Raw genomic sequence first — 24,978 nt, 5'->3', positions numbered from 1 at the left:
TTTTACAACAAGTTTTTCTCTTTCTTTATTTTTCTCATAAATGTGTGGAGAAATAGCAAAAACTAATTAGAGGAGCCAAATAATCTTCTTAAAAATACTCGCTTTTTATCTACCTTATTTTTTTATTTTATTTTTTCTTATAAAAATTAAAATTAAAATAGGCCATGAAACCATAAGTTTAAGATGCGATATTCATATCTAAAATCTTTAGTAAATATGAAATAATTTTCAAAGAACTTCATTCGAAAACATAAATTTTCTATTTTCATAATAATTTCTTTTGATAAAATCAATTGAATTAATTATTAAATTAAAATTTTAAAATTTTCAATAATTAATCCAAACAAGCTAATGTCCATTTCCCTTCTTTTTTTTAATGATGGTCCCAACTATCTTAATCTCCTATCTTGACAATGATCTAAGTAATTAAATCTCAAGATACAAACGCTTATATATCACAAAATTGTAGTCAACTTTAGGGGCTGAGTCAGCTTTAGCCGATTCCGCATTAGTTTAATTCAAAATCAAGTTGAAAAGGGTTTTCAAATATGATCAATTTTCAAAAAATTTGACCATATTCAAGAAATGTTAAAAGAAACATCTTTAAAGTTCTCTTGGGGGGATAACTGTTGATAAGATTTGGGTTTTTGGCTAATTTTAGATTTTGGGCTGATGAATTGAAATGCTTGAAAGTATTGAAATGTTGAATAAAGGAAACAATTGCAGAGGGTCTTTCTTTGTATGAGTTCCAACAAATGTTATGGACTTTCAACCTTCTTGAATTTTTATACTTTCAATGTAGATACAACTAGAGAATTCTAGAAGCATATAAAGAATTAACCTACTACTACAACGAGTCGTTAACTCTAATATCTGATAATAGAGTTTCCTAAAACTAATTAATAACTTAAAATCTTGCTTCAACTCGTCCCCTTAAGGGGCTCTATGTCTTAGCAAGGATAAGCTTGCCATAAAATGGTTCAAACCGAGTAGTAGTTAAGGGCTTAGTCATTAGGTTTTTAGGTTCAAAACTAAGCACATACTTTACATCTAACTCCTTTATAATGACTTTTTCTCTCACAAAATGAATGTCAATCTCTATAGTTATGTTTGGTTCTAGGAAAATTTGAGGGAAAATGCAAATGAAAGAAAATAGAAAGGAAAAGTAAAAGGAAAGAAAAAGTGAAGGAAAATAAAAAATAGAGTTAAAGATGATAAATTATTTTTATTTGCTACTTCAAATTCATTTTATTTATTTTAACTCATCAATATAAAGATTAAATAATTTTAAAATGCATAAGTTTTGAATTAATTGTAATTATATTTAATTTTCTTTGAAATATTTTATAAGACAATTAGACATGAGAAAATCATTTTCCTTAGCTATTTTTTTCCTGGAACCAAACATAACCTATGTGTTTTGTTCTTGCAAGAAAGATTGGAAACTAATTAAAGATCCTATTCCAATGTTGTCACACCACAATATAGGACTAATGCATAATTTTTAGTCCAAGTTCAGCAAACAAACAAATTTTGTAGTCAAACTATTTCAATATATATCAGCTTTAGTGACATTTTGCTTTAAAGAACTTTATTGAATATAATAGCTTCCCAAAAAAAAACCAATACAATAACCACTAATAGACTTCTTGTCATCAATGTTGCTAGCCTAGTCTACATCGCAAATATCAACTGTGCCTCTTAGATACCTCAATACTCCTTTATAGGCTTGCCAATGTTGAACTTGAGGTGCATGAAGAAATTAGCTGAGTTTGTTTACAGCAAAGGATATATCAAATACTTCGATACAAGAAAGGTTGCTCAAACAATTTGCTATCATTTGAGTGTAACTCAACTCCAATCAAAAGGGGTATTGGACTTAGATTAGCTCCAGTCATCTTAGTCTTTTCCAAAATATCCATAGTATACTTTGTTTGAATCAAGCAAATACCTTACTGATCTTTGTATGTCTCGAAACCAAGAAAATAACTCATAGAACCTAAAGTCTTAAATGCAAACTTTTCATGTAAATCCTTCTAGAGAATTCTAGAAGGATAGAAAACCTATGACAGAAATAATGAGCATTACTCTCTAGTAGAGTTGAGAAGGAAGGCGCGGTTTGAGCATTACTTTTTGTGGAGTTTCCTCGGGCGAGAAAAAACCCATGCGTGGGGTCATGCCCACAGGAGTGATGTCAAATCCTTGGAGTAGCCGAGCAACCATCAAGTGTAACATTTGTAAGGCCAGAGCGATTCCTGGACAACATCTTCTCCCTGAACCAAATGGGATTAACTCAAAATGCCGACCAAACACACTTATATCTGCATTGCTTGTTAAAAACCTCTCTGGTTGGAACTTTTCAGGATCTGACCAGGTTCTTGGATCTCGATGCAACTTCCACACATTCACGAACAAGCGGGTTCCTTTTGGAATGTTGTATCCACAAACATTACAGTCTTCAATGGCTTCATGCGCTACTAATAGGGGAGCTGGTGGAGACTGTCAAAAGGTAGTCTTTATTTCTTCAGTTTCCTTGTGTGTTGAATACAATACTATATAGATACAGAGCAAAGAAACCTATTCTAGCATATACATATCTTGCGGCAAAAAATAAGGCCATCCCTTGAAGTATGGGATTTACATAATCAGATTTCTATACTTATCCCATTAGACAGCTCACGCCAACACTCCCCCTCAAGTTGGTGCATAGATATCTTTTATGCCCAACTTGTCAAGTGAGTTGTAGAAATTCCTTGCAGACATTGCTTTTGTGAGTACATCAGCCAACTGGTCTTCTGATTTGACAAATGGAAGCTGAATAATCTTTTCTTCAAGGTTTTGTTTGATGAAGTTCCGATCCACCTCAACGTGCTTAGTGCGATCATGTTGAACCGGATTGTGGGAGATAGCAATGGCTGCTGTGTTATCACAGAACAAGTTCATTTCGGAACTAGGAGCAACACCGATCTCAGCTAGCAGCTTTTTCAGCCAAATGAGCTCACATATTCCCTTGACCATCCCCCGAAATTCAGCTTCAGCACTAGATAGGGCAACTACTTTCTGTTTCTTGCTCCTCCATGTAACTAGGTTGCCTCCCACAAAAGTAAAGTACCCAGAAGTGGATTTCCTGTCTGTGATGTTCCCTGCCCAGTCCGCATCTGTGTAGCCAGCAACCTTCAAATGACCATTCTTTGAGAACATAAGCCCTTTCCCCGGAGAGGACTTCAAATAACGAAGGATTCGCATTACAGCATCCATATGGTCTTCACTCGGCCGGTGCATGAATTGACTCACTACACTCACAGCATAAGCAATGTCTGGCCGAGTATGAGATAAATAGATGAGTTTACCCACTAACCGTTGATACCTCTGTTTGTCCGTTGGTACCTGGTCTACATATTCTCCAAGTTTATGATTTTGGACAATTGGAATATCAGCAGGCTTACACTCTAGTAATCCCACCTCTGCCAGCAAGTCTAGTATATATTTCCTTTGGGAAAGAAATATGCCTTGTCTTGACCTTGCCACTTCAATGCCTAAAAAATATTTAAGCCCCCCAAGTTCTTCATCTCAAACTCAGTTGACAATTGATCTTGAAGCTTGGCTATTTCTTCTACATCATCCCCTGTAATTATCATGTCGTCTACATAGACTATGAGGGCTGTTATTTTTCCCAATCGATGTTTTAGGAAGAGAGTGTGGTCAGAGTTGCTTTGTTGAAATCCATACTTCCTCATTGCCGAACTCAACCTGCCAAACCATGCTCGAGGTGATTGCTTTAGTCCATACAATGCTCGTTGTAACCTACATGCGATCTTTGCCTCTGATGTAGCAGTATAGCCTGGTGGAATATCCATGTAAATCTCCTCTTCAAGATCACCATGGAGGAAGGCATTTTTTACGTCAAGTTGGTGCAATGGCCAATCTAAGTTTGCTGCAAGAGATAACAGAACTCTAACAGTTTTTAGTTTTGCTACAGGTGAGAAAGTTTCCTGATAATCTATACCATGTTTCTGTGTATAACCCTTTGCTACCAACCTCGCCTTGTATCGATCAATCGACCCATCTGCTTTATATTTAATAGAGAAAATCCACTTGCACCCCACTGTCTTCCTCCCTTCCGGCAACACACTCAAAACCCATGTATTATTTTTCTGCAACGCCTCCAATTCTTCTTTTATAGCTTGAGCCCATTTCGGATCTGAGAAAGCTTCTTCAACCCTACTCGGAATCTGACATGAGGAGAGTGTATGTGCAAAAGCTCTGAGAGGTTCAGATAATCTTTGTGTAGACACATAATTGGCTATTGGATACTTGGATCGTCGTTCTTCTATGTCTGGGGAGTATCGATTTGGAGGCTTGCCTCGATTGTGTCTGAAAGGTAGAACATAACCCGCAGATGTATCTATAGCATTAGTTTGTAAAGGTGTGGTAGGAGAGCTTACCTCAGGAATATTCTCAGTAGGAGGGTCGTTGGGTACTAAAGAGTGAGGGAATACACTAGATTCTGCATTTTCCGCTGATTCAGGTACTGGTTCAGCTTCAGTTCTCAAAGGTTCAGGTACAGGATCATGTTCAACCATGTCGTTGTCATCATTCGGATGTGTTGGATTGTCACCAACGTCTAACACTTCAACATCAGACCAATTCCGTTCTTCACCATAGATCTCCCCCTGAAGAGGGGAATTGGATATCGGTGTAAAAAAAAATTCAGATTCAAGAAAGGTGACATCCATGGTAATGTAGGTTCTTTTAGCAATGGGATCGTAGCATCTGTATCCCTTTTTGTGTACTCCATACCCCAAGAATAAACACCGGACAGCACATGGGTCTAACTTAGTGCGTTGATTTTTATGGAGGTGGACAAAAGCAACACAACCAAAAATTCGGGGAGGAATCATCAAAACAGTCGGTAAGGAGACATGATAAGAAAGCACCTTTAGTGGAGTCTGAAATTGTAAGACTTTGGTGGGCATGCGGTTCAGTAGATACACGGCTGTGGTAACAGCATCACTCCAGTATCTATTCGGCACATGTGCATTGATCAATAGAGCACGGGCAGTTTCTAAGATATGCCTATTTTTCCTTTCAGCAATACCATTCTGTTGTGGGGTTTGTGAACATGAGGTTTCATGGAGAATACCATGGTTGTTGAAGTATGTCTGGAATTGTTGATTAACATATTCCCCTCCATTGTCAGAACGAAGTATCTTAATTCTTGCAGAGAATTGTGTCTGAACCATGGCATGAAATGATTGAAAAATAGAAAATACTTCATCTTTGTGTTTTAGGAGGTAAAGCCATGTCATTCGTGTGCAGTCATCAACAAATATTACAAACCAACGATGACCAGAAGACGTAGTTACTAGTGAAGGTCCCCAAACATCGGAATGTATTAAATCAAAAGGAAACATACTTTTATGCATGCTCATGGGATAAGAAGCCCTATGACTTTTGGCTAAGATACAAGTATCACATTTAAAATCTAAATGTGTTACATTTGAAAATAACCCAGGTAATAAGTGCTTCAAATACCCAAATGATGGATGCCCAAGTCGATGATGCCATAACCAAATCTGCCTTTCCTTGTTACCAACCTTGTGGCGCATGTGATTTGCTCTTCCCGAACTGAAGGCATCCACGTAGTATAACCCCCCCTCTTAGTACCACGCCTAATTATCTCCTTGGTGAGAATATCCTGAAGAAGGCAAAAAGTAGAATACATCAATACCACACAATTAAGATCTGAAGTAACTTGGCTTACAGACATCAGTCTATTTGAAAGAGAGGGTACAAGTAATGTATTAGATAATGAAAGGGAAGGAGATAAAGTCACTGTTCCAGCCCCTGTAACTGGATAGGTGACCCCATTAGCATTTGCAACACAGCTCCGTCTCGGCTGAGTTGTATTAGAGAAATCCTTTGAATCAAATGTCATATGGTCTGTTGCCCCAGAGTCGAGAATCCAGTCCTCATCATCCTTGTGAGTAAAGATATGAAATGCCTTACTCGAAGTACCTGAATCATGTGAAGATTCGGCTTGAGGAATGAGGGATAACGAAGCATCACAGGTAACCACAGCAGCTCTCCCAGTGTGGTTATCATTAGCAATGATTTCCCGTTTTTTCCGTGCTTGAAGGTCATTCCACCAATCTAGATATCCATGCAGTTTGAAGCAGGTGTCACGGGTGTGTTTAGAGTTGCCGCAATGGGTACACTTCATGCCGTCAAATGGTGGTTTAGTTTTGAATGAGGAGTTGGATTTCCCGCTGCTTAGGGAAAGAGCTCCAGGTTTCGGTGGCATCTGGTGATGGCTGCCTTTGATCCCTTTGGATGCCATAACTGCTCCTGGAGGAGTATCTGCACCCGAGATCATCACGGTCTGCCTGTTCTCTTCCCTACGGACAAATGCATAGGTCTGTTCCACCGTAGGGAATGGTTTGATTTGTAGAACATCACTCCGAGTTTTATCCAATCTGTCATCTAGTCCATCAAGGAAAGTATAAACTCGATCTTCCTGTAGAATGGAATTGTATTTCTGTATGTCAATAGCACACTCCATCGGGTTAGGATGACGAAAATCGATTTCTCGCCACAGCCCTTGAAGGTCATTGTAGTATTTTTCAATGGATCCACCCGCCTGCTTCATACGAGTAACCCGACGTCGGAGATCATAGACTTGAGACGTGTCTGTCCCATCAAAATAGGTTATAGCAGCAGAATCCCAAATCTGTTTTGCAGTTGGGAATCGGATAAAATTGGCAATCAAGGAAGGGTCCATTGAATTGATCAACCATCCCTTGACAATGGCGTTTTCGGTGCGCCATCTCCTAAATGAAGGATCGGTTTCTGGAGGCTGAGGAGAATCTCCATTGATATATCCCAGCTTGTCCTTGCCAGAGATATACATCTCGACAACCTGGGACCATAAGGCATAGTTGGATCCTTCCAACTTGATACCGATCGGAGTAGTTGACGAATCAGCAAGCAGAGGTTGAGGGGAGGTCTGGGCTCTAGTCAGGACCTCGGTCATTCTTGTAGTTAGATCGCTAAGGATGGAATCGGTCTGGGGAATGAGAGATTGTGTTATATCTCTAGATTCCGCCATGGAGTCTGTCGGTTCTAGTTTGACAAGATTTGCTGTATATTAACGGATAACCGGCTGGAGCACTGTGAGGTAGCAGGAATCAGAGGGAAGCAGCGCTGGAATCTGACCAGGAAGATGAAGTTGAAGATGATACCAGGTGGGTCTTCCGGAGTTTTTTTTCTGGTCACAATGGCTGAGCAGAGGTCCTAGGGACGTGCTCTGATACCATGTCAAAAGGTAGTCTTTATTTCTTCAGTTTCCTTGTGTGTTGAATACAATACTATATAGATACAGAGCAAAGAAACCTATTCTAGCATATACATATCTTGCGGCAAAAAATAAGGCCATCCCTTGAAGTATGGGATTTACATAATCAGATTTCTATACTTATCCCATTAGACAGCTCACGCCAACAGAGACAGCCTGAGGGTCTTCTTCACAACGGCTTGAAGGTAAACTAGGTTTTCAATATCAGATTCTTCTACCCATCTCTCTCTACCAACGTTTACATCTAGCTCTTCTTGAACACGCTCCAAAGCATGTCTATGGTTCAATAATAAAAACAAGAGACATGCAGAGGCAGCAAAGGTAGTCGCCGACCCTCCCACAATGAGACTGCAGTTTTAGATTTAGGAAAAAACAACAAACAAAAAGGTTTTGGTATTAGAGAAGAGTAGGTTGCAAGAAAGGGTATAAATTAAGAAGATATATATATATATATATATATATACCACTACTGTTGCCTTGATAACAGTTTCCCGTGTATGGCCAAACACGGAATCGTCTTTGAGAATAGACAGCATCACATCAATGAAGTCCTGCCTGCTGCTGGGGTCACTCTTGAGTTTCATAACATGTTCTTCTACCCAACCTTGTACACTAGTGTCCAACTGCTCGGCTACACGCTTCATAGACTTCAAATAGCCGTCCAAATCGATCCACTCTAAAAATGGAAGGACATCAGATGGAACACAGGCCTCAAGGAGATGTACGAATTGCCTAAAACCTGCTATGACATGTCTTGCTTCTTCATTTGCTTGGACCCCATTAACAAAATATCTCTTCCCAGCAACCATCCTTAGGACTACATTGAAGGCAGCTCTTCAAGCCACTTATTCATCTCCACCTCAATCGGTTCCACCCAGTTGCTCTTTCTGCCAAGTGAGTAGAGATCTCCCGTACAAAAATCCAATTCAGAAAGCAGCACATGCTTCAACTCATCAAGGCGACGATAGGAGAGAAGTCCTATGACGGATAGTTTGCGCATCTCACGCCAAAAAGGCCCATAAGGTGCAAATCCAAATCCAGCATTATTGTATCCTAAAAGCTTTCCCGAGCTGTATCTGGGGCGTGAGGCGAAAGCCTTGTCGTTGGTAGTGAAGCATTCTTTAACAGCCTCACGGCTACTCACCACAAGCGTCGGGTGCACTCCAAAGCGGATCATGAAGACCGGACCGTGCTTATCAGCCATGGCTCCAAGGACTCGACAAAATGGCTTTTTGCCACATAATAGACGCAGGTGACCTACTATTGGCCAGGCACCAGGTGGTTCTGGGGCTGACTTCCCCTTTCCCTTTCTAACTCTCCATGCCTTACAGAAAAACACCAACCCCACAAGCCCCCCAACTGCTAGTAAATGAGAAAGGAGATTCATCATGAAGCGGGCGCCGCGGTCTCAGAATTGCTTCGGGAAGTCCATTTTTGGGTATCGGAGATGAACAAGTCGGGGATTTTCTAGTAGTTTCGTGTTCCACAATATTCGATGTTATAGGTGATAAAGTGATAAGGTCGATTTCTCCATATCCGTTCAAATGCAGCTTTTCCCGATATCATAGGTTTTGGCAGGTTTGTTGCTTTTCGATATGGCGTGTGTGACACATAATATACACGTGGAAAAACTTATTATTAAATATATTATTTTATATAACCATTTGAAAGAGTATATACTACTTAAAATTATAAATTATAAATTTAAAAATTATTTAAATGGTCCCTCATGTGTTTTTCGAGTAAAGGATATAATCGAAAATAACGCCAAAGATAACAAATTTTAAGTGTCAATTAAAAAAGTTGTGATTGAAAATCATATGATTTCAATATAAATTATAATATTGTATTAAAAAAGATAAAATAGAAAATAAAAGATAAATGCAAAAAAAAAAAGTTTAAGGGGGTGTTTGATAAATCAACTTAATAACTTAAATTAATTTAATAACTTAATTTAAGTCATTAAGTAAATTAAGTGTATTTTGTAAAATAATTTAATAGTATGATTAAAATTCAAAAACAACTTTTAAGTAACAAGTAAAAACAATTAATTGAGAGTTTGATTTTTTAGTTTTTTGCTAAAAGCAATTTGTTTTCAGATTTTACGTTTTTGTTTTTCTACTTTTTTTTTATGACTCCTTATAAACTTTTTGTTAAATAAAAAAAATATTTAGTTTTGTCTAAATGGAAAAATTAACATGTTAATTTTTCTTTATTTTTTTATTTTTAATAAAAATAAAATATTATAAAAATAAACAACCTAATACTTAATACTATTAAATATTGAAATTTTATTTAGAATCAAGTAAAAAAAGCAAATGTCACCTTATTTTTAAGTTTATATCTTCATTTTACATTTGTATCCTCATTCATTCTAATTATCTTCACAATCTCTTTTATTACTTCATAACCTTCATTGTTAGTCTATCCCATTTACTCTAATTATAATTTATAAAAATGAATATGTTAATTTGACGATTTAAAATAAATTTTAAATCAATTTTATCGAACAACCTTAATACCTAAAGGAAGAATTAAGTGATAAGTTTTAAGTTAATAACTTAAGTATAATTTAACTTAAAGTTAATTTAAGTCATTAAATAATAAGTATTAAGTTCTACCAAACACCCTTTAAATAAGTTTGAATTAGAAATATCTTGAAAATAGAAAAACTTTACTATTTTGCAAAATAAAATAATGGGAACAAGAAAAGAAGAGAGAACAATGTGTACTAAAAAATAATAATAAACTTTCCACAATATAGAATGTACAATTTTAAAATTGGTTAAATGATAAGAGTGAGGATATAATCAAATTAGATTTCAATAGTAGCAAATTAAGAATTTCAATCATTCAATTTAAAAACGAAAAATTCATATAATTCTTTCATAACTTCTAATCATGAAAATATATAAAATTTATATAATTTCAGGCTATGAGCCATAAAATTGTACAAATATATTCTATAGTTTGAGACTATAAAATATTCTAAAAGATATATAATTATAAATAAATAAATAAATAATTGTGTATGACTTCAATGGAATTATTTGAATACCTTATCATATGAAAAATATTAATTTTTTATTCTAAAAATATGTAAATGATATTTACATGTTTGTTTTCATAGCTTCTCTGGTCATAAATCATTTCACACAATATTGTTATAATAAAATATAAAAATAAATATTGCATAACTTCAAATTATAAATTGTTTTTCACATAAGATCAAGTTATATGAATTTCATAAAATCATACCAGACATAAAAGTTCTCCAAATAACATAAATACGTAAGATAAAATTTAATTATCAATATAAATTAGAGAATATCTTATCTTCAAGCAAAAGAAAAAAAAAGAAAAAAAATTAATTCAAAAAGAGTTTAATTATAATTAAATTCCTTTTATAAAAGAATAATATGGTAGGGTTTAAAAACTAAATTCAATCTTATTCAAACTCTTCTCTTTTGTTCTTATTTTTATAAAATAATTTATTCTCTTATTATTTTATTCATATGTAAATTCATCATTTCATCATTTTCAATACTTAAAACCTAATATGGAAATTTTCTTTGCACAAAAAGGCTTGCCATCCACAATCCACATTCTACCGCCACTTTTTTTTATTCATTTTTTTTTTTTACTTGTTCAAAACACATAACATCTTCAATATCCACCACAAGATAAATAATAATATTATTATTTAATCTTATCTATTCAAATATAAAAATAATAGGAGTGTAAAAATATTTACAAAGTTGATAATATTAATTTTATTACTATAAATTTTAATCTAAATATAAAAAGAAATTATTTTTCTTGTCAAATCTCATAATTCAACATTTGAATCTATAAAGAAGATCTAGGATGATGTCTCTATCATTCTTTTTTTCAATTTTCAAAATAAACATCTAAAAATTATTGTATAATAATAAATAATTATGAAAGAAAAAAAAATAGTATTTTATTTTCATAACTTATGATTATAAATAGTAATTACATAGCATTTGACTATGTATAAATTTAATTTATAATGCATAACTTTTAGTTATATGGGTTTACAGTAAATAATAATTACATAGCTTCTAGCTATGTATGATTATAATTTGTTATATGTAGAAGCCTTTGATCTCCTCTCCAATAGCCTAGTCTCATACTCTTCTTCTGTGGCCTAATTGCACTTTTATTATGCTCTTTCTAATAAGGTATTATAAAATAAAAGAATGGAAAGAAGAAAAAAATGAGAGAATAATAGGAAAACTTATAGAAAATAGAAATATTATGAAAAAGATTAGATTAATATTTCATTAAAGCTTTTCCCTTACAGGGAGTCACAAAAAGTTTTGAGAGAATTGTGTTTTGGACTTAATTGGACTCAAAAATTAAGTTTTGGTCCATATAAGTTTACTATTTAAGTCGAAAACCTAGAGGAAGTGTGAAAATTGAGAAGAAGGATATGAATTTTTTATCTTTCCACAAATGACCTCTATTGACTATGAAAAAAAAAAGAGTAAAAAAATATTAATTTAAATTTTATTTCTTTTGTAAACCTCAATAAAATTCAATTTAATTTAATGATTTGGAAAAAAAATACACTCTTTTCAAAAAAAAAATAAAAATAAATTATTATTATTTAAAAATCAAACATCTTGAAAAATATATATATTTAAAATTATGTATATAAAAAATAACTAAAAATATGTCAAAATTATTTTTTTTTAAATGATATATTTTTAGAATATATTTTTAAAAAAAATTATTTTTCTAAAAATAATAAAATTTTAGAATAATTATAAAAAAAATTAAAAATTAAGATAAAAAAAGTTTGTCAAATATTGTGGTAGAAAATACTCAAAATAGTTTTGAATGTTATATTGGTCTCTTCACATTTTATATCATTTTCATCAATTATGCAACTTTTATGAGCCAAATCTTAATTTTTGGGTCAAACTGGGTACAAAACACAATTTTCCCAAAAGTTTTACATTAATATGGATAATTATCTATACACAATTTGATAAATTATCATATTTTATAACATACACCTCTTTTTTAATCGACATTTATTACTTTTGAAGAGATTTTTTATATAATTTTATAACTTGATAAATAAATCAATTTGATAAAAATTAATTAAATATATTTTATTTATCACTTATCAAAATTTAATAGATTCTAGCATAGAGGAGGAAAATAAAAAGTTAAAAAATTGTAAATTAATTACTATTGTTGCATTTTTTTTGTACCTTATTTACATTTGTTATGTACTTTAATGACATTTTTTATACCTTGATCATAATTTTTATACCTAAGTTACATTTTTTGAACCTAAATTGGTTATTATTATTATTTTTTTTTCATATTTTAGCATCTTGGTCACATTTTTTGTACTTTAATATCTTAGTCACATTCTTCCCACCGTGGTCACATCTTTTATTATACCTTAGTTAAATTTTTTGCACTTAGACTATATTTTCACATATTTTATGCTTTGGTTACATTTTTTGTACCTTGATCACATCCTTCCTATCTAAATCACATTTTTTTGCCTTTTAATATTTTGACAACATTTTTCATATCTTGATCAATTTTTCGTACCTAGGTTACTTTTAATACCCAGGCCATATTCTTCATATAAATCACATTTTTCTCATATTAGTACTTAAGTTACTTTTTCATACCTTATAATTGTACCACGGTCACATTATTGGTATTTTAGTACCTAACTCACCCTTTTTATACCTTGGTCTAAATCATATTATGTTGGTCACATTATTTGTGTTTTTATAGTTACATCATATTTTTATCGTACCTTAATTATTTAAGTCACATTCTTTGTAAGTAGGTGTTAGGAATTTGAGGTTAATCCAAACTATGGTAATCACCTTAAAAGGGGGGGGGGGGTTAAATAGGGTGATGGTCTCTTTTTCACAAATTTAAACTATGCAAAAATAAGAAACAATTATATGCAAATATATAATAAACAAAATAAACACAATTTCATATAATTTAAAAGAGTTAGGGAAGAGAGAGTGCAAACATGAGAGTTTATAGTAGTTCGGCACTTCCTTGCCTACATCCACTCTCCTCAACCTCCTAACCGAGTGAGGGTTCCACTATTTTAAAGCTTCAACCAAGCTTCCAATCCCTTTACAATTGGATTATGGTTCTAATTCACCCTCTTGGACTTTTGGCTCCAAGCACCCTTTACACTTCTCAAGAGTTATCCCACTCTTGAACAACCTCTCAAGTGATACCCCTCACTTGAGAAAATTCCTCTCAAAGATATACAAAGATTGATCTCACAAAAATCCTAGTAATAGAACTTTAGGCTCAAAGATACAAGAAAAACTAGGATTGAATGGTGCACTAAAGATATGCAAGTTATGAAACAATGGTGCACTAAAAAACACTCTTCCAAGGCTCAAATATATTCAAGAATGATTTGGGAAGGTTAAGCTCATGAAACAATGAAGATTGGAGCCTTTTTATAGAAGAAAAAAGTCAAACTAGCCGTTGGGGGTTCGACCGGTCGAGATAGGGGTCGACAGGTTGACTAGCCGTTAGAAAAAGTGACCGTTGGGCCTCAACCGGGCCTCAACTGGACCTCAACCGGTTGAGGTTCAACCTTGACCGGGAAGAGAAGGCCACTGGGAAAGAGATAAACTTTTTGGCCTCCTTCAACCGGTTGAGCCATTTTTTTGGCTCAACACTCAACCTTTTTCAACTTAAAACCTTTTAACACAAGTTTGAAAATCATTTTAACACAAAGTTTTAGTTGAAAACATGAAATCATCCAATTCTTAAGATATTTAAAACAATATTACTCTTGGATGATTTTGGTGCATAAATAAAGAATGAAATGCATGAAAGTCCTAGTGCACCAACAACCTTACAAAGAGATCTTAAGAAGCTTTGGTCTTGAAAAACTCTTCTCTTTGAGGTGGCCTTCTTCTTCATGATTTCTCCTTGGCTTGATTTGTCTTTGGATTGCCACTTTGGAAGTCGTCTTGCCTAATCACACTTGAAATATGATCATTAGTTCTAAACCTTGTTTTGTTATCATCAAAATCAAGATTAACCAAACCTTGGTTTCATAGTAGGTTATATTATTCATACCTAATATATTATTTGTAATTTAGTATAAGGTCACATTTTTGTACCTTAATAATTAGGTCACTTTTTTTAGTATGTGGATCACAATTTTTGTACATTAATAACCAGTCACCTTTTTGTATCTTAGTACCTAAATCATTTTATTCGTATCTTAGTAGCTAGTAACATCTTTTGTACCTTAACACCTAGGTTAATTTTTTTATATCTGAATACCTAGGTCACATTATTTATACCTACATCACATTATTCAAACATTAATACTTAGATTATCTTTTTCATACATTAATAATTAGATCATATTTTCATAGCTAGGTTACTTTTTTCATGCCCAAGTCACATTATTCGTACCTTATTACATAGATCACCTTCAAGATTTGCATAAAGAAATAAAATATGTAAATGGATAAAATCATAACAATCAATATTCAATAATAAATACTCTTCCTATAAAAATATAAAATTGATCTTCAAATTAATAACTAACTTTTTAAAATAAATTACTCAAATTCTTAACTTATAGTATTTATTTAGCAATAGTAAGTGCAAAAATACCCTCTATTATTTTAGTCTTAATACTTCTTTATATTATAATTAATTTTTAAAATATTATAAATTTATACTAAATAATTGCATCATTAAAAATATTTAAAATTAACAATATGTTTAAAAATATTATTAAGGTTATATATATGAGATACACTTCAATTTTTTTTTTTTTTTAAGTAGAAGGAAATGTAAGTAGTTTCCATTTGAAGAAAAAATTATAGTATCAAATGTATTTAAAAAAATTTGCATAATTTTGAAAGACTTGTCTTGAGTTAACTTTCTTCTTATAATAATTTATTTTTATATCAATCATCTTATAGTAATTCATTAGTTTGTGAGTTCTTCTTAAGTTTATCAACAAAACTCTTTTTGCTAGTATTTATATAATTGTTTTTCTCTTAGAGTTTTTTCCCCCTAGATTTATAGAGTTAAGGCCATGTTTGGGACATGGAATGAGCATCCCATTCCTTTTCTTATATAACTCAAGTGTGGATATGAATGGAATTATTTTTTATTCCAAAAGAAACAAAATTTCATTTCATCCCTACTCCAATTTTCTAATACATATTATTTTTAAAAATAATTTTTATTTAAAATTTTTAAAAAATATTTTAAAATTAAAGAAAACAAATATGTTAATTTGATGACTTGAAATAACTCTTAAATTAAATTTACCAAACAACCTTACTACTTAAGTAAAAAAAATAAGTAATAAATTTTAATGTAACAACTTAAGAACAATTTAACTTAAAGTCATAAGTAAAAAGTATTGAGTTTTATCAAACATTCTCTTTTAAGCATTGATATGCACTATTTTGGTAAAAAAAAAAAAAAAAAAAAAAAATTGTGACTTTCTTTGACTAAAATTGACAACCGAGGTTAATGCCAAACTGGATTACTATTTAGCTTCTGTCGTTTTGTTAATCCATTGAATCCATCTGCATTAAGTTACATCAATATTATACTTGGATAAGCATTGATCTACACATTCATACTTTCTGTTGTCATGAGTAGTAGCGCCAATACATTATTTGAGAGGATCTACATATATAAAAGACTGAAAACACAAGTTCTTGATGTCTCTTACCAGCTATGATAGGTTATAACTAAGCCATTGATATGAAATCCATTTCACATTCTCACTTTTAGGTACCCTGAAGGAACATCTATAGTTTGTAAACACTTCTGTTACTATTGGATGCACCAGGGCCCTGTTATAAGCAATGCAAGAAATAATTTGCATACTTGCATACTTAGGAGAAAATTTAACTAAGCTCAGACATTATAGCCTTACAAACTGGTTATTCTGGAAATGATACTGGTACACCTAAAAGACTTTATAGAGGAACAAACCCCTTTATCCATGAGCATACCTTTTGATCAAGATCATTGCAACCAAGATTATCTTCCTACATTGAGTATCCACTCCACATTGTGGAACATTTTAGTTTTAGTCTCACACTGTTCAACCCCAATTTTATATGGTTAGCTTCAAAACCATCCAAGGGGAGATTGTGTGGCTTTGAACTTGAGGGAAAAGCAAAACCCTCCTGAACATATGGATTTGTGATGAAAGTCTAGGATATGGTTTCTTAATTGGAGACTTCATTGATGATAATGGTAATGGTAATGGTAATGCGAAGTTACATTGAGAGATCTTGTTAGAGTACCATCTCCTAACTCGGATGATGCATTCGGTCAAGTAGTTTCTTGTGACTTGCCTTCCATAGTGGAATTTTGGAGAGGGATATTTTTACACCCTATGCATATAACACATAACATACAATAAACACAGTTAGAAAAATATTTATGGAATTGTTAAAATATTCTTATGGCTTCAGAGTTTATTAATATGTTATTTCACTATTGGTTCGGTTAAAATACTAAAGGAAAAGATGGAGAGTGTCATGAAATATGGGATGAAAAATAATAAGTTTTGAATATTAAATCGACTATACACACAGTTTATAGAGGATACTACAAGAGAAGAAATAGGAAATTAACTTATTCCTAAATCAGAAAACTATCTAACTAAATCCTTCAATTTAAGGGATTTTAAAATAATTCTCTTATCCTATTTACAGCTCAATTACAGCCTATTTACAGCTCGACACTCCCCCTCAAGCTGAAGAATAGATGTCTTCCATTCCCAGCTTAAATACAAGATTGTGAAACATTGAACTATTCAACCCTTTTGTTAGGATATCAACTAATTGATGTTCTGATGGAACATAGGACATACACACTACTTCTTCTTCTAATTTTTCTTTGATGAAATGCCTATCAATCTCAATATGTTTTGTCCTATCGTGTTGTATAGAGTTATGAGCAACATTGATAGCTGACTTGCTATCACAATAGAGCTTCATAGGACCATTCCACTTGATTCTCAAATCATCTAGAATAATCTTCAGCCAAAGTAGTTCACACAACCCTTGAACAATGGCCCTAAACTCTGATTCTGCAGACAACCTTGCTACCGCATTCTGCTTTTTACTTCTCTATGTTAACATATTTCCTCCAAGAAAAGTACAATACCATGTAGTTGATCTTCAATCCACTAGGGAACTTGCATAATCAGCGTTGGTGTATGCTTCTAGAGCAAGAGTATTGTTCTTCTTGAACAAAATTCCTTTCCTGGGGTTGCCTTTTAAGTAATGCAGCACCCTGTAAGCAACTTGAAGATGAGGTTCTCTTGGATCATGCATGAATTGACTAATCACGCTCATCGAGTAGGTGATATCTGGTTGAGTGTGAGCAAAGTATATGAGCCTACCAACCAGCCTCTAGTACATTCTTTTATCCACCACTAGTTCTTCTTTAGCTTCTCCCAACTTGTGGTTTGGATCCATTGGGGTAGAGACTGGTTTACACTCAATCTTCCCTATTTCTGCCAATAAATTAGTCACATACTTTTGTTGAGATATGAAAATCCCTTGTGTGGAATATGCCACCTCAATATCGAGGAAGTACTTCAGTTTCCCTAGTTTCTTTATCTCAAACTCTGTTGCTAATCTTTGCTTCACTTCATGCTTTTCTCTCTCATCATTTTCAATCACTATGATGTCGTCAACATGGACTAGAAAAGCAGTTACTCCCCCTGTAGCCGAGTGCTTAATGAAGAGAGTGTGGTCACTTTGGCTTTGTTTTACCCAGACTCTTTCATGACTTTTGAAAATCTCCCAAACCAAGCACTAGGAGATTGTTTTAGCCCATAAAGGGCCTTTTTCAACTTGCACACCTGTTACTTGTGTTTCCCTTAAATCCCAGTAGAATGTTCATGTAAATCTCTTCATCTAAATCACCATGAAGAAAAGCATTCTTAACATCATACTGTAGGAGTTGCCAATTGTAGTGGGCAGCTAGTGATAGTAGGATTCTTACAATATTCATTTTTGCAATTGGAGCAAAAGTTTCCTGATAATCAACTCCCTAAGTTTGAGTGTACCCTTTGGCTATCAATCTCGCTTTATGTCTCTCAAGAGATCCATCAGCCTTATATTTCAGTGTGAAAATCCACTTGCAATCAATAATGTTTTCCCTTTCGGTCTTTCAACAATCTCCCATGTTTTTTCTCTTCTAATGCACTCATCTTCTCTCTCATAGTGTCCTTCCATTCCCTTTTTGTCAATGCCTCAGAAATAGTGTTAGGGACGATAGTGGTGTTTAGACTCACAATGAAATTCTTGTGGGTTGGTGATAGGTGCTTAAGAGACACATAGTGTGATAGTGGATAGAGTGGTCAATTAGTGCATTCTTTGTACCTTTTTTTATAGCAATGGGAAAGTCTAGGTCTAGGTTGTCTGTTGAGTCAGTGGAAGTTTCACTTGGTTGTGTATGTAAAGGTGGGTATGATCTTACTGAGATTTCATTCCCAAGGTCTGAGTTAGATTCTTAGACCTGTTTTTGATCTAGAATGGCCTTTTCCCTTGAATACACCTTAGGAAACTGTGGAAAATTGCAAGGAGTGACACTGGCTGGAACAGGGGATGACACGGGTTCAGTGGTAAAATTGGGTGACTCAGATGTGATTGGCTCGGATGACTCAGGTTCTTCATCACCATGGGTTGAGACATGAGGAAGGTCGAGAAGTTCAAATGACTCATAAGGACTATCTTCCATCATTGAAATCTTCCCCTGAAGAGAGGACTTGGGGAAAAAAATATTTATTTTTTGTGAAGGTGACATCTATAGAGATGTAAAAATTTTTGGCTGAGGAATTGTAACACTTGTATCCTTTTTTACTGAATGAGTAACCAAGGAAGACACATTTTATGGCTCAGGGGTCTAGCTTATCTCTACGTTGGCCATGAACATGAACAAATGCAGTGCACCCAAATACCTTAGGAGTTAGCCCATTTGAGTTCTGAAGAGTAGATAAAAACTCTTAAGTATCTTTATAGGGTTTTTGTTGTCTAACACTCATGAGGGAATTCTATTTATCATGTATGTGTGTAAACCCTTATTTTGGTCTAGGTTTTTTTATTTATTTTGGGACCATATTTGGACAACTTTTGAGGGTTTTTTTTTTGGCAGACGATATAAGAGAGTGGTTGGGGGGAGCAATGGCTTTTTCTGTAAGCAATCAGAGAGTGACACGTTGCCATGGGAATATTTTGAAACGGTTATGGAAAAGCGGGGTTGTTGCTGGAGAAGGAGATCTTGGGAAGATAGCTTGGGGGCAAGCTATGAGAGGGCATTGGAGGGACAACAACTGAGGAGAAGGATAGCTGAAAAACGAGGCATTAGCAAGGTGATTTAGGAGCAGAGGAGAGAAGGAATAAAAGGATTTTTGTTGTGAACTTCCAGGTAAGGTCACTATGAGCTTGATATTTTCTCATTTTTCTTAAGATTCTATTTTATTTTTTATTTTTTGTTGGCCTATGAGCATTGTTTTGTTGTTCAACTTGGATATCAAAAGTTTTTTTGGTTATTTTGGTTGAATCTCATTGTTTGCATGTAATGCTCTGTTTTGGTCCCTTTTTGTATTCTTGATTTTCCTCTGTAAATAGTCGAATTCATCTTTGGGTTTGGTGTTTTGATAGTCATGTTGTTGCTTTTAGTTTGTCCCACTAGTTTTCAGCCCATTTATCACTCATAAAACGAGTTTTTGCCTAATAAATCTTCAGGTCTCTCGTTCTTGCTTTGTTTTTAGCAATTTTCTTTCTTCATACTTTTTTTTTTGCTCCTATTTATCTAGTTGTGGAAATGCATTGGTCTGTGTACCACCATCTGAGAGTTCCAATTTAAAGAATAGCTCAAGCATGTGGTTTTATAAGTTTAGAACCCTCAAAGATTGTAGAGATCCTCAAAGATCGTCTATCTTAGTTCCGGGACTGTCGGAGCCTTGAAGTCTTTACCATGTTTCCAGCCGGAAATGGAGGGACTGTAGAACTCTTATACACAGATATATGCCCCAACTATGTTGGCTTCTGCACGAGAATCATGCATCCTTAGCCACCCTTCATACACACCATACCCACCATACCTATCATCATGTCCACATCCTCATATCAACCATACCCACCATTAACAACCCTTACACCCACCCCTCCCAAATCCAAATCTCTCATTTTATTTTTTCAGAGAGATAACGTTATGTTTAAGAGAGAGATGAACAACAAACCTCCTCCAGAGCTAGAAATTTTAATTTTGCAAGGAACTTTGGAGGTGGTGGAAATCTCGAGACCAAGAAAATATTTGTTGGAGGGTTGTCTCTTGCCTTGACTGAAGAAGGATTTCGTCAATATTTTGAAGCTTTTGGTCATGTGACCGATGTAGTAGTAATGTATGACCAGAGTATCCTGCGGCCTCGTGGGTTTGGATTCGTTTCCTTTGACACAGAAAATGCAGTTAATGGGGTTTTATACAAAACTTTTCCTGATTTGAATGGTAAGTAATTGGAAGTTAAGCAGGCCCTTCCTAAATATGCCAACCCTGGTGAGGGAATTGTTCCATGGGTGGTGGAGGATGAGGTGGTTTTCCACCTTATGGTTCTTCTGGGTACAGTGCATCTGGCTATGGATATGGTCCTACCAATAGTGGTATGGGATATGATGGCTATGGTGGTAAAAGGTATGGAAAATAGGTTTATGGTATTTTTTTATTATTTGTTTATTCCTGAAGGATATGCCTGTACACGTTTGGCCAATGATGCTAAGGCCATATTTCTTTTGTTTTATTATTTTCTTATTTTTCTTCAACTTTTCATGCCAAAAATTTAATTTTCAAAATTTTAATCTTAAGATAATTTTCCAAAACTCCAATTTTAATTTAATTTTTCAAAACTCCAATTTTTAAGTTTAATTTTCAAAACTTTAACTTCCCAAACTTTAATTATTTTCAAATTTAATTTTCAAAATTTCCATTTTCCAAATAATTTTCCAAAGTTCCAATTTCCAAATTTAATTTTTTTAAAGATTCCAATTCTTAAATTTATTTTTCAAAACTCTAACTCTCAAATAATTTTTAAAATTCCAATTTCTTTCAAATTTAATTTCCAAAATTCAAATTCTTAAATTTAACTTTCAAAATTCCATTTCAAATAATTTTCCAAAACTCCAACTTTCAAATTTAATGTTAAAAGTTTCATTCTCAAATAATTTTCAAAATTCCAATTTCTTTCAAATTTAATTTCCAAAATTCCAATTCTTAAATTTAATTTTCAAAACTCCAATTTTCAAATAATTTTCGAGATTTCAATATTCAAATTCCAGTTTTTCAAATAATTTTAATTTCACTTCAATTTTCAATTTTTTTTTAATTCTACCACTTTTCATCTTTCATTAGGGTTTTAAGTCACTAAAAATCCCGTTTTAAATAAACTTGTTACATTTCCTTTCAAGTAAGTACTTTCACAAATTTTCTTTGATTTTAAAATGATTTTCATGTTTTCCTTGATTTTTAATAAGCATGAAGACAATTCTCATAATTCCAAAACAATGGAATTTGTGGGATTAATTCATGCAAAATAAATTAGGCTTTGGTGGGAGCCCTACGTATGAGTTTTCTCTTTTGACTGTCAACTGCTATACTTAATGAATATTGCTTGATTGTTGTCCTGATCTTTGACATACATGTGATAATTTTATGCTTGAGCTAACCTTGTTTCCATGATAGCGCACTATTATTTGCTGCTAAGGTATGATCGCACTCTCGCTTTGCTTATTCTCATACATGTTTCATTTTATTATTTGATAATTTCATTGGTATTTATTGACTTCCTAGTTAATTGTCATGCTTGCTTCACCTTACTTAGTAGAAACCCATTTTTAGGGATTTAAAGGGGTGTTATGGCTTACTATCGTACCTTCACAATAAGTAACCTGACCCCCGGACCTAACTCGATTTTTCAAAGACCTGCTTTTTCAAATAAAGAGTCACACTTAGGGTTTTTTTTTCTTATTTTGTTTTTCCTTTAAAAATAAAACGAAAATAAGTGGCGACTTCAAGTCTTTTATAAAAATCATATTTTCACCAAATAAATGAAAAGCGAGTTGAGCCATTGAATGGGAACGCATTGAGCAAAAATACGGGGTCCACAAAATGGTGATTCCACTAAGGACGTTTTGAGGGTCAAACTTGAACTTAAGTTGAGGCAAATGTGGCGTTTGATTAGTTAGTTGATGGATACCTTCACTTTGTGTTTTTCTATGCTTTAGTGATCATAGCACTTTGAGGATTTTGATGTGGTGATTTTCTATGCTTGATTGCTATATCCATTAGCGACATTGACATGCTGATGATATTGAGTGATTATCTTGCTTGTCTTAGTGCATCGAAGCTGCTCTTGCCATGATTATCTTGCTCACTTTGACATGTATGTTCACATTGTTGTATGTCTTATTTATCCTAGTGTTGGCTCTCTTGCTTATATATTATCTTGATCATCTTGGAGTATGCTATCCTTACTAGATATTCATCTCAATTATCATATTTCTTGCTTAGCTTGTGCATAGATTTGGATGATATACATGTGTTTTGCATGACTGTCTGTTGCATGACTACTCTTCTTTTGTGTGATTGCATGTTGCTTGTCTATGTGGGTCACACACCTATCCCCTTACCTCCAACCCTCTGGTTTTGGTCATTTCCTTCATTTCAGCTTTTACTTTTGCAAATGTGAGGCCTTGTGTGTGTTTGTTTCTCTAACCAAGCTAGAGGTTAGGAGTAGGGTTTAGTGATGGGCTATATCTATGTTTGGGAGCATTCTGGACTTGTCTGACACATTGATGCTGATTGGAGTCCGACCTTTGAAGACCTGTATAGCCCGAAGCTAGGTTTCGAGATATTTGTGTGGCCAATGTGTTTTCTTTTAGTTTCATAGGATTTTCGGATGCACCTACACCGTTCACTGTGCACCTTAGATTACCACTGAGTGTTGAGAGTTGTGAAAGCTTTCATCATAAGAAACCCTTTGGGATGTCGAGGCAATGCATGTGTGGAGGTGATGACTACCTTGCATGGAAACGTCCCATCTCTTTGAAGGCATGCAGAGGGTTGCGTACCACCGGATGGTATGATCACTTCGACTAGGGATCTTTTAAAGTCCACCCTCCTTTTAAGGTCACCTTGACCTTGTAAGATGAGCTTAAATCCTTTTATTAGGATTCCTTCCTCACACGTGGGTGCATCTGAAAGCCTTCAGAGCCGCTTTAGTCACCATTTTGATCCAATGTTTTTTTTTTTTGGTTTCCAGTTAAGAGTGCTCAAAGATCAGTATAAGTTTGAGTATCGGTTAGATCACCTTTTGTCATGTCGCCTAAGATTATTTTTTCATTTGATGAGTTTAACATGTTTTCTCCTTAGGGCTTTCGTATTCCTTTCTTGGCTTGGCAGATCCTTTCTCTTTGTCGTCACTTACTTGATGTTTTGGGATATGTTCATTGATCATGATAATTTTTTTACACTTTGCACCTATCACGTGCTTAGTACCTCATTCTTCATTTGATCCTTGATTCAATTTTTGACTTGATGCTCATATTTTTATTACAGAAAGGTGAAAGGCACGTTTTTACATTCACGCTTTTTTTGAGAGATTCATCTTGACCACCTTATCATTTTTTCTCTTTTTGAAGCTCGAGTTGAAGGTTGAGTTAAGGATATGTGGTTATAGATGGAGTATCAATCTCATGATAGTGTGTTTCTCACAACTTTTTCATCTTGGATTATTGATAAGAATTCTCTAGTCACATTTGTAGCCATCTCATAGTGGACACCTTTATGACTCCAGAGTTCTCATCATACATCCAGCTTTCGGATTGCCACCCCAGGACCATGTACTTGCATGTTGTACGGTTGTCTTTTAGGGTTCTATCTAGTATCCTTCATCCATTTTGTTTGCATTGTAGGGAGTCAGTTTAGGAGTTGGTTGAGTCTAGAGTCACCTTCTTGAAAGAGAGTTAAGGGTCGATTGATCATAGCAAATTCACATCAGAGTTCAGATAGTTCAATTGAGATGTCAAACGAGCTAACTTCTTGATTCATGCCTAATTGGTGTCTCAGCTGATTCGTGTCCAGCTGGTGCTCCTTGATTGAGGGATTAATCAACAAAATTTATTACCTATTACACCATATACTAGGGTAGCAAAGACAAAGCTACTATAGCATAGTGGCTCTAGGATCGTTCATTGGGATGGGTTTTCACTTCACAAATGATATTAATTCAAAGCTGAATTGGTGCCTTTTCAATTCAAGGTTAGCTTTAAAAGAAAACATAAAGATGTTTGAAAAAGGATTGGTTTTAAGCTAACCAAAAATAGCAACTGATTTTACTTACAAAGAAAAGTGTTTCTTGGAGTTTCATATCACTAGGCTCAGATTCCTCATACAAAAATGAGAGTTCCGGTCACTTGTTTCTTTTCCTCGCATTAGAGAATTAACATATAGTTCTTTCTCCAACCGGTGTTATACAGATGCTTCCCATTAATGGGTTCAAACACTAAATCCCTCTCACTAATGCA

General features: G+C 34.0%; 2 protein-coding genes across 2 annotated transcripts; both read right to left on the bottom strand.

Annotated features, from left to right (window-relative positions):
* Positions 1-2,091: 2,091 nt before the first annotated feature.
* On the bottom strand, positions 2,092-8,741 carry LOC117918064 (cytochrome P450 CYP82D47-like). The gene is made up of 5 exons (XM_034834592.1): positions 8,270-8,741; positions 7,826-8,171; positions 7,508-7,711; positions 7,160-7,170; positions 2,092-2,489 (listed from the first exon to the last, which is right to left on the bottom strand). Exons 1-5 carry the CDS (start codon positions 8,739-8,741, stop codon positions 2,092-2,094), a joined length of 1,431 nt encoding a protein of 476 aa, XP_034690483.1.
* On the bottom strand, positions 5,429-6,403 carry LOC117919071. The gene is made up of 2 exons (XM_034836114.1): positions 6,019-6,403; positions 5,429-5,698 (listed from the first exon to the last, which is right to left on the bottom strand). The coding sequence occupies exons 1-2, from the start codon at positions 6,374-6,376 to the stop codon at positions 5,673-5,675; spliced, it is 384 nt and encodes a 127-aa protein (XP_034692005.1). The 5' UTR covers positions 6,377-6,403; the 3' UTR covers positions 5,429-5,672.
* Positions 8,742-24,978: the final 16,237 nt, after the last annotated feature.

This window comes from Vitis riparia, chromosome 7, assembly GCF_004353265.1.
Source record: "Vitis riparia cultivar Riparia Gloire de Montpellier isolate 1030 chromosome 7, EGFV_Vit.rip_1.0, whole genome shotgun sequence".
NCBI lineage: Eukaryota > Viridiplantae > Streptophyta > Magnoliopsida > Vitales > Vitaceae > Vitis > Vitis riparia.
Note: the sequence above shows the minus strand (reverse complement) of the source record. Positions and strands in the feature narration are given on the sequence as shown.